Genomic DNA, 11,078 nt, shown 5'->3' with positions numbered 1-11,078 from the left:
CCAGGATGTACCAGGCACTGGGGATGTTTCAGAGATGCTAGACAAAGAATCCAGAATTTCATTGCATTTGCTCCATGACCTGGAAATGATAACGGACATAGTCAAAGAGCCATCTGGAGTGATGGAGGTCGGTTTTGCAGAGAAGCCAAGAAGCAAGCCATGGGATGCTGGGACAGTCTTCAGGATTAAGGGTCCCAATCCTTTCCCCCAGAGAGCACCCAGCGCCACCTAGAGGGGCTGAGGGTGGTTGCACGTGAAGCTGAGCCAAGAGGACTTAGGTTGTTTCTATTGGTGAAAACTTTCTGTATTCGTTGGCAGCTTCTCTCTGCACCATCAGAACCTCGGAGCTGTTGGCCGCACACCGACGAGGTGATCCAGACCTACCGCGGCCACATGGCAAGGTGGCTCTTAGGTGGCTATAACGGCCAGGAGGCGCGGGTAAGCCACGGTCCCACGGGAGGCTCGCTGACTTCAGCGCTGACACATCGGAGTGGGGAAGCTGCTGCTTGGGAGTTGGGGGCTGGGAGCTCATTTGTGCCAGTTTGGTTTCGCGCTTATCTCAGCCGGGTGTGGCGGGTCGGTGGCGTCCGAGGGCAGAATGAAGCTCGAGGCACGGGTCCAGGGCGCCCACTCGGTGGCACGTCCCAGTGTCCCCGCGTTCACGCATGCAGCCGCAGGCTTCGCTTTCCCGGGGCTTTTCACATCGTGGGCGTCACAGGCAGAGGGAAGCGAAGATGACCCGCGTCCCAGCAGCGTCCTGGCTGCATCTCGGACTTCTTTGCGTGTCCCCAAGGTTCCGCAACGCAGTGACCCCTTGAAGGCGGCCAGGAGCCTGGCGGGCCGGCCGCGGGAGGCGGGGCACTATGAGGATGAGAGAGGAGCGCAGGAGGCCTCCCATAGATAACCCGTGGTCCTGGAGGTGGTCAGGACAGTGTCGTGGCTACTTGGGGGCTGTGGTAATGTGTTTCTAGGGGGAGAAGGGGACTTTTGCGGTGTGATTTTTGCAAAACGAGTGCTCTTTTGAGAAGGGGAAAGGCCAGGAGAGGAGGTACAGTTGGCCAGGCGTAGTCCCTGGAGGCCGTAAAGCGCCTGAACCCAGGTGGCCCCCTGGGCCTTCTCAGTTCTCTATAGGCCCTTACATGAACTGTGAGAACCCTATCCTCACACCCAACTGCCCTGGACTTCTCGAGGTGGCAGAAAAACATTTTTTTTGCCACATAAACAAGCACACTCCACCTGAAGTCCATCTACCTGCTTTCTTGGAACTGGGGCGATTCCGACCCGGCCCACCTGCTGACACCAGTGCAGAATTTCAGAGGATTCCCTGTGGGACTGAGAATGCTTGAGAAAGGGTTATTACCCTAAATGAGAGCTTAGGATCAAAAAGAAACATGTATTCTGGAGCTGCCCCTACCGAGAGTCCCGGTGCCAAGTGCGAGATCCTTCAGCTGAAGTTGGGGTGTGAGAGAGCAAAGGACTGGGAAACAGTTAGCAAACTTGGGGTTCCTCAGACCATCTCAAGGCCAAATATTTGTCAAGGCACTTCCTTGGTGAGGCGGAGAGAGCCTGGGTTTCACTTCCCAGAGAGTTTGAAAGATAAACGAGCCGCAGGGAGTGAGGTATCCTGGCAAAGGCAAGCATTCAGGGGGGCCTTTGCAGTGAGTGACAAGCGCTGGGCGCACAGCTCCTGCCCACAGCGGCATAGCCAGCGAAGTTTTATGCAAACTTCATGTTTTTGTAACTCCCTGTGGCAAGGGTCAAAGCATGCCTGTTTCTGCATCTGCATCCCCTCAGCACTCAGTTCCCCTTTGGCTGCCTTACCACCTGACATTGCTCCTCACAGCCCTTCCTACCAGATAATAGGAACTATGTCTTCTCACTCAGTTCCTTAGGGTCTGTATAGGGTCGGGAGGGGTGCGAGGAACACTGAGGAAATTTGAGGGTCATGGAACCTGAGGCCTAGAGGTGGTCAGTTTTTATTCCACGCTCTTTTTTTAAAAAAAATTAGTTTATGTTTTAGTGTTTTGTCTGCATGTTTATCTGTGCGTCATGTGTGTCCCTGGTGCCTCAGGAGATCACTAGAAGGCCTCGGACCCCACAGCTATGGATGGTTGTGAGCCACCATGTGGGTGCTGGGACTTGAACCTGGGTCCTCTGCAAGAGCAATAAGTGCTCTTAACTACTGAGCCATTTCTCCAGCCCCCTTGTTTGTTTGATTTTACATAGGAAAGAGTCTGTGGGAGCCATGGGCAAATATTCAAGTAGAAACAACTTTATTTGATAGTGAGAAGTAAGTCAAGTGCTAAAAAGAGTGAACAGCCTACTGGTCCATGTCCTGGCTCATCTCAATGCACACACAGAATACAACGGACAGATTTGAATAGTTTCCCTCGTCACTAACAATAGATTCATATTGCTGATGCAGTGAGATTGGTGTAGTGTCCTGTGTGACTGTTAACATCTGAGCAGTTCTTCTTAAATAAGCATGCCCGGGCTTCCAGAGGGAATAAATCCCAGTGACGCTGGTGCCTGTCGATCCTATTACATCTTTCCATTGTGCCCCCAAAAGAGCTCTGGTTGGTTTGTACATTTAGTACAAACCCGAGGAGGGACCTGAAGGAAGAATCAGAGGATGGGGAATAAAAGAAGGGCTCCTAGCCATCCGTCTTCTGGGGAACTGGGAATTGCTCTGCAGCAGGGATGCCAGTGATAGCAAAGTTGACTTAGAGAACACAATGTGCCAGACTGAGGCTCACACGCTACAACTCAGTGAGTTCTCACAGCAAACTGGAAATGGAAATGGAGCGCAGAGAGATTCTGTGCCTTGGTCAAGGTCATAGAGCTCATAAGTGTCTTAAAATCACCTTACTGCCTGGGAGGTGTGTGAGTGCGTGTGTGAGTGTGCATGTGAGTGCGTGTATGCTCTCTGCCCTGGGTTTTATTCCATACATAGAGGGGAGCTGTGGGTTGAGAATGGAGGCTCTGGAGCAGGGTTCCAGGCTGCAGTTCTCCAAAGAGCCATTGGATGGCTTTGTGGTCCTCACTTTCAGTGTTCTGATCCATTAAGTAATAATACTAGTATTCTCATATTGAGTAGACGCTCTAGGTCTATCAGAACATGAAGTACAAATTGAGAAGGAAAAATCCTTCTTAGGGGGAAAAGGAGGTTTTAGATTTGGGTGTTTTTGTCAATCTGGCAGCTGGGTAATGGTAAATGAATAGAACATGAAACCACACACCCAGCATGATTCACCCGTAGGGTAAAAATCTTCTTCTCTTTAAAAAAAATGATTGCATCTTTGGCTTTATATTTATTAAAAGAGGGAAGTGTACATTAACCTTCCAACGTGGTGTGGTGTGGTGTGGTGTGTGTGTGTGTGTGTGTGTGTGTGTGTGTGTGTGTGTGGTGTTGTGGGGAACTGGAAGAACACAGAGGGCAGAGGTGTGAGTGGGTGCTTTTCTCTAGTTGATGTCAAGTGATGAAAACTGTAGTCAGGCTATTTTTCCTTATGTTCTTTGGCTTTTTTTTTTTATTGCAACACATTCTAGTGGATCTGAGAACATCTGAGCTCTGAAAATCGATGTGGTATCCTTCTCTTCTCTTTCTTCATTTGGGAATTAGTTTTTAAAAGATAGCCTTTGGGATGGCTAAGGAGACATGGACTGTTATTTAAAAACATACAAATATGGCTGAATTGCCAAATGATCTGAATTGTCACGTGACCTGTATAAAAACAGGAGCCTTTGGTTGCTCACTCTCACTTTAAAGTCTTGTAGAGATTTAGTGTCAGAGAAGTAAATGCATACACCATCACATGGCTGAGGTAGCACGTGATAAGTACTGTTCTTCTGGGAGGAGTTTGGGTCATGAGGTTTAAACGTCTTCCCTTCACCTGTGGGTCTGAAATACTAAGGGCTACATTAGTTTGGCCTGGGTCTCCTGGGTCTACCCATCGAAAAACAGCTTTTTTGGGCTTGTGTGCGCCTTCTCCAAGAGATAACCCTGTTAACATCTTCTAGTGGACTGTGAGGCTAAAGAGGAGGGTTTCTGTTTGTTTGGAGGTCTGGGCTGGCTCCCCACTCCCCTGCACCCTTTCTTCCCCCTCCTTTCCCTCTTCTTCCTTTCTTTGGAACTCACTCGAGTTAATTTTATGTCAACTGTCCACATTTCTGTGGCGTCTTCCCATTAAAGGACTTCCAGGTTTGTCCCCACACCAAATGTTTCTTACTCATCTTGACTTTTTAATAGTCTGCATCTTGCTCTCAGCCTCTGGCCCCTTTGCTGCTATTTGGAAAGCAAGAGAGTTTATTTTTATTGTGGATTGGCTGGGTTGGTAACAATCTGAAATATCTTGACAGATTATACCCTAATCAAAGTGTGTGTGTGTGTGTGTGTGTGTGTGTGTGTGTGTGTGTGTGTGTGTAGAAAATTTAGAGCAGTTCAAGGCACAAACTGAATGTTGTACTATGAACTGATGAGGGAGAAGATGTCAGAAGAAAACTGCTGTAGAGAAAAAGTGGGTGGGAAAAGGGGATAGCACACACCTAGGTGATTAAAAGGTCACCTCGTGTAGTATCTGCATAAAGACCCAGATGCTGAAGTGATAGAGGAGTGGAGTGTTCCAGATAGGATAGGGGTGTCACAGAGGTCATAAGACATAGATGTAGCAAATGTTGAGATTCTTTTTCAAATTTCTTTACTTATAAGATTTTCTTACAGAAAATTTCCACTTGAAAGTAGAATAGTGTAATGAATAATGCTCTCTTCTGCCAATCCCAGCAGTTATCAGTGTGCCTAATAATATCTTTCTTCCACATCCATCCCTTCTGGTAGTATTTTAAAGCAATACAAGAAATCCTGTTACTTCTGAGTCTTTATGTATGTACTTCTAAACGATAGGCACCTAACCAAATACATCACAGTGCTTAACACCGGGGCCTTGTTGCCTCTTTGTTAACCAGGTCACAGACTCGGCCTCTGGGGTGCTGTTTGAAAGACAGGGTACATGTCTAAGCATGTAGGGTACTCAAGAGACAGGGTCTGTGACAGCTGTCCAGAAGCCATCTATAGGTGATGTTTTCCTCACCATCCTTTTTTTTTAAGTTTAATTTATTTCTTTTCTAGACAGAGCTGCTGTGGTGAGTTCACTTTTACTTCCCTCCCTCTGCACACTATTTTAGGCTCACTTATTCATCCTTCCCTTTAGATGTTCTACTTCTCTTTCCTGCTGTCTTCTACCACGTCAGTACCTCTGCAGCCTTGCAGTTGGTGTTCCTCGGACGCCACTCTGATCCACCAGCTCCCTGGTATCCCCAGGTCTTCTTGAAGGGAGAAGGACACTTATAAATATACAAAAATAGCATTGCTGAGATCAATATAAAATTCAGCTGCCACATGACTCTTGTTTCCCGTATAAGTCAACGAACTCTAGTGGATGTCCTTACTGTGGCTGCTTTTAGAACACGTTCCTTACCTCAGAAGCAAGCCTGTTACTCTTTAGGCAGCAGCTTTCCCCTCTCCTCCATTGTAAGAGCTGCTGATCCCCTGCTGTGTAGACTCACCTGTCCTGGACATCTTCTATAAACACTTAGGAACGGGAAATGCCTTTTGTGTCTGACTTCCTTTACTGGGCTTACTAACAACAGTTTTCATTTTTAATTATGACTAAGAACTATTTCACACTATGGTTATAAGACCCTTTGTCTATGTATTCATTGGTTGGCAGACATTTGAGGTGTTTCCTCTTTTTGTCTGCGATGAGTAAGTGTTGCTCTTACGTTCAAGTGCGAATCCTGTTGACCACCCTTTTCCATTCCTCATAGGTATGTACCTGTCATGGAGTTCCTCGATCAAATGGTAGGTTTGTGTTGACTTTGACGATGTGCCAAATATTTTCCAACATGGCTCCTCATTTTATTTTGCTCATGTGTGGAAATCCAGACATCTTTCAAGTACAAGTATCAACTCAAATGTTTCTGGGCTAATACATATTTTTCAATGTCTTACTTAGTTTTTTAATTATGTTCATGTGTATTTCTGGTTTCATGTTGGTTGATTTGTATGTTTGTTTGTTTAGTTGGGTTTTTTTTGAGACAGGGTCTTGCTACATAGCACATACCTCAGGTTGGCCTAAGACTCAGGATTCCCCTCCTGCCTCTGCCACTTGGAAGTTGGCATTACAGGTAGATTCTATTGAATATAGAATATACATTGAATATATATTGAATATAGAATAGTACTTGAACAGTCATATCCTAAATGCAGGATATTTTCAGGGCACAAGAAGATTCATTGAAAAGCAAAAATAATGTGTTATTTTTACATATCCTTTATAATTATGTAGAATATTAAAGTAGAGAATGTATGAGCATATAAATGAAAGCATGTGGAGAATGAAGTGTGCCCTGTGTGTTTGCTGGGCAAGTGCTATACCACCGAGCTACATGCACAGCCCCTTGAAATTTTATTTTGAGACACAATCTTGACACATCACCCAGGCTGTCAGTCAGCTTAGAATCATCAACCTCTTGAGTAGCTGGGATTGCAAGTATCCGCCAAGCCCAGGGAGTGCTTCAGTTCTTCTTCTTTTTTTTTTTTTTTTTTTTTTTTTTTTTGGTTTTTTAAGACAGGATTTCTTTGTGTAACTTTGCGCCTTTTCCTAGTCCAGGCTGGCCTCGAACTCACAGAGATCCGCCTGCCTCTGCCTCCCGAGTGCTGGGATTAAAAGCGTGCGCCACCACTGCCCGGCTGTGCTTCAGTTCTTAATTGTCCTTTTTTTTGTTGTTGTTTGAGACAGTATCTCACTGTGTAGCCCACACTGGCCTTGAGCCTGTTAGTAGCTCAACTGATCCCGTAATTCAAGATCCTCCTGCTGTAGCCTCCCAAATACTGAAATCCTAGACACAAGTCACCGCTCCCAGCTTCCTAATCCTGCATTTTCAAATGAATCTGATAGGAAAGTCTTTAAGGTCACATTGCCAAGGGAACTGAGAGTTTCCTGTTGACGTCAGCCGGTACGCCATGTGAATCCTCATGGAAGGACCTTTGGCTCAGGTGTCAGACTTTCATTTTGTCCTGCTTCTGCTGATTACCAAAGTAAAACTTGGGGCAAGTCCCCTCACGGTCCCATTTCATTTCTCAAACTGATACATTGGCACCTGAGCTCATGTGAGTTTTCACTTAAGCAAACCGAGAGTGGGAAGTGGGAACCATGTAACGGCCGTAGGAAGTGGGTCACTTGTGACTCTGAGGTAACTCTGTGGCCCTTCAGGTGCACATCCAGTGTCCTCTGATCCATGTCTCAGGGCTGTCCCCTCATTGTGCCACCACACCTATTACTGTTAATGGCTGTCTGTCCTTCTTCCTCGTGCCTTTGACAGCAAGCCTACAGAACTATTGGCAAACCTCTTTTCAGTAAAGAGAGGACCAGAGGGGAGCCCCGGTGACGTCACCCAGCAACCACTGCAATAAGATGCTGTGTCCTTCCTGCTGACCTTGCTATAAGAAGGTTCACTGTTACAGTAAAGCTTTGACCTTTGAAAACCTCCCTTTACTCTGATCCTAGATGCTATCTAGAAGCTTGGGGCCATATTGCTGAGCATTGTAACAGGAATCTTAAAAGTTCTTATTAATAAAAACAAATCCGGGCCAGGTATTGGGGTGAAATGTTGGATGATCAGAGAGACAGAACAAGCCACAGCTAACCTCACCTGGCCAACTTCTCAGCTGGTCTTGTTTCCTCAGACTGGAAGCCTCTGTGTCCTCATATCCGAATGGCTCTCAGCTGAACTGTGCTGCTCAAAACCTAAAAACTTAACCAGCCAAATGCTTCTAGTTTCTAGTCCTCACACCTTATATACCTTTCTGCTTTCTACCACCACTCCCTGGGATTAAAGGTGTGTGTCACCATGCCTAGCCGTTTCCATTGTGGCCTTGAACTCACAGAGATCCAGAGGGATTTCTACCTCTGGAGTGCTAGGATTAAAAGTGTGAGTGCCACCATTTTCTAGCCTTTGTATCTAGTGGCTGTTCTGTCTCTGACCCCAGATAAGTTTATTAGGGTGCACAATATTTTGGGGAACACAATACCACCACAGAGCATCTTAATGTTTTCAGTTTGATATGATAGATTCAGAGTCTGTTAGCATACTTGGGGCTGTGAATCTTTGTTTGAAGTCAGAGTCTGAAGGGAAGTAGACCCGGAGAGAGACTGAAGAGGCTGGAGGGAAATGTTCATGAACTTGGTCGCATGCCGTGGTTGAAGATTTTCTTATTTTCAACCACATTTGCTTACTACTGGATGTGTTTAGTAACACAGCAGGAAATGTGTCATAATGAATTTTATTTGTGAGGATGTGGAGAAAGAGGACCTTGTATGCTGTTGGTGGTAATGTAACAGTGTAGTCAGTGCTATTATGGGAACACAATGGAGTGTCAGCCAATGTTGTAAACAGATCTACCAAATGGTGTAGGAGTCTCACTTATGGATAAATATCCAAAAGAAGTGAAATTATCACACCAGAGACATATGTAGTCCTATGTTTATCGTGGCTATTCACTATAGCCAACATACATAATCAATTTAAATGTCCATCAATAGGTAACTACATTTAAAAATGCAACACACACACACACACACACACACACACACACACACACACACACATACACACACACACACACAATGTATCCTTCATCTGCATTACTCCAAAATACGTGACCTAGAATACAGGGCTTTCAAATCAAGGAAATCTAAAGACTTTTAAGAAAAACTTTCATATGTAGTTTCTTTTGGTGCATTTGAATTTGTTTCTTGTCGATGTCCATGATGAGCAAGAAAAGTTTCATATCTTTAGGAGGCATGTGTTCATTTCTATTCTTGTTAAAATAATTATGTCCCAGTAATTGAACAACCACATCTACTAAAGAAGGTGTTTATCTGGACTTTATTTCCAATTTGCTGGTTACATTCATCTATTCCATAAGCATTTATTAAGCTCTTACATGCAACTGAAGACACGGGGGATATGATGTGGCCGAGAACAGACAAAGCCCTTGCTGTCATGAAGCATATAGTTGGGGGCAGAGGAAGACTCATTGGAAGGAGCTGGAAAAGAATCAGGAAGTGATGTTTCTGTGACGAAAACTGAACAGAGTGGCAGAGTAGGGGGGACCAGGGAACTGCCTTTAGTTAGGAAAGACTTCCTTGAGGAAGTAATTCAAAACTAAGGCACGCATGACATGAGAGAGCCAGGCTGCGTTCACTTGGGGGAAGAGACTTTCAAGCAGCAGGTGAACTGCACCCTTAGGGTGGTGAAAATTCAGGGTCCAAGAGCTTCTTGTGTTGTTGGGGCTGACAGAGAAAAAGATAAATGAGAGGTCTTCAGGGCCAGGGCCCATGTCAAGCCTTAAGGCCAAGGTAAGGAGTGTGGGTTTTACTCTTGATTTGATGGGAAGCCACTGGGGTTTGACTGGGGGAATGAGATGCAGTTTGGGTCTATAAAGGATCTCTCTGAATGCCTGGGGTTGTGGATGGGTAAGGGCGGAAGGAGGGGAGCCACTCTTCACTGTGAAGTCATAGGTGGGTGTCCACGTGGGAGAAGACAGTGGCTTCGACGAACACGCTGGCTCTAAATTGCTGAGTGATTAAAAATGGAGAGTTAGGAGAGCATAGAGTCACACATGGCTCCTAAATCTTGGGCTCAGGTGACTGAGAAATGTACTTCCCGGGATAGGGAAAGTAGGAGAGGAACAGATTCCGGGCAGGGGGGCTTTAGAGTCTGATTTGGGCATATTGAGTTGAGGTCACTGGGAAAACATCAAGTAGGTAACGTGATAAACTTGCCTGGAGTTGAGGGAATGTGAGATAGCAATGTGCATGTGAGAGTGAGCTCCACACAGCATGGTGATGTCTAACACTCTGGAGTCAACTGTAAACCTCATATTCAGTCACACTCGTATGTGATAGTCTTGCCTGTCGACTGGATTGAACAGGACAAACCTCCAGTGTGTCTGTGACAGAGTCTTCAGAGAGGATTCAGTTCTGACCTAATCCATGGGTTAACCCCCTGATAGATTAAAAATTTGAGTAGACTATGGGAAGGTGGGGGTGGTTGGAAGAAGCAAGACATTGGAGGTATGCTGTGAAGGGCATGTCTTACTCAGGCCCCTTCTTGTTTCTGACTTTGCCATACACTCCCACAGCCATGATGTACTGGGTCACTACACCCAGTAACATGAGTTCTGTGACCAAGGACTGAACTTTCTGAAAACCTGAACAAGTAAATCCTTAAGCTGCTTTTCTCTCTGGTATTTGGGCACAAAAACATAAAGCTAATCCCAAGTGCTGTGGCACTCTTCATTTGAGCTGAATTTGCCCAGATGGATTGCATCTGTGTGAAGGCTGACCTGGATAGACTTTCTGCTACCTTGTTCTCAAAGGTGGACAGGAAAAAGAAATGTTTGCTGAGCCTGGGGAGATCTTCTCACTGTGCAGATCAACATTTTAACCATCATCACATTCACTCCAGCCAAACTCAGAACCATTTTAAAGATGGATTCTAGAATCATGCATCATTTAAAAATATTAGAAACTAATACTGAATTCCTATAGATGTCATGAATATTCGAGTTGACACAAGCTGCATGCACCAGGGTCTTAGTGGTTGTCTTCTTTCGTTTGAGTGCTCCCTTACTTTGCTGTAAGGCTAGAATGAACTCCAAATAAAGTGATATAAAAGTGTCTTTACTTTTATGTGGCATTCCCATTTTTGATTTGATGGGTAATTTTATCATAATACCTTTGGTATATTGCTATTTTGCGTTATTAGTTTGTCTTTGTAGTTTCTTCAATTAAGTTCACACTTGCAAAAATGTTTCTTATCCCTACGTCAAACTCTCTAGGCTTACCGCTGTTTTTTGTTATTTGTTTGTTTTGTTTGTCTGGTTTAGTCATTTGTTTTTGGCTCGAAAATGCAAGGAGAAGTTAATGTGAGCTATAAAGGAAAATGATAATTTTTTTTGCTTATTGACAATAATATATAACCAAAAATACAACTGAACTCTCATTTATTTGGAA

General features: G+C 45.0%; 1 protein-coding gene across 3 annotated transcripts in view; it reads left to right on the top strand.

Moving 5' to 3' along the window:
- The first annotated feature begins 252 nt into the window (after positions 1-252).
- Positions 253-11,078, top strand: part of Rubcnl (rubicon like autophagy enhancer) — a 36,792-nt gene continuing 25,966 nt past the window's right edge. The window contains exons 1-2 of one of the 3 annotated variants that reach the window (XM_052732745.1): positions 253-438; positions 5,824-5,857. In XM_052732745.1, the coding sequence (XP_052588705.1) occupies positions 394-438; positions 5,824-5,857 (79 nt within the window). In that variant the 5' untranslated portion in view covers positions 253-393. Of the gene's footprint in view, positions 439-5,823; positions 5,858-9,255; positions 9,420-11,078 lie in introns of those variants that run through there. The other 2 variants (XM_052732748.1, XM_052732746.1) reach the window with 2 other exon arrangements.

Source organism: Peromyscus californicus, unplaced genomic scaffold (assembly GCF_007827085.1).
Source record: "Peromyscus californicus insignis strain IS unplaced genomic scaffold, ASM782708v3 Scaffold_12__1_contigs__length_115047231, whole genome shotgun sequence".
Lineage (NCBI taxonomy): Eukaryota > Metazoa > Chordata > Mammalia > Rodentia > Cricetidae > Peromyscus > Peromyscus californicus.
Note: the sequence above shows the minus strand (reverse complement) of the source record. Positions and strands in the feature narration are given on the sequence as shown.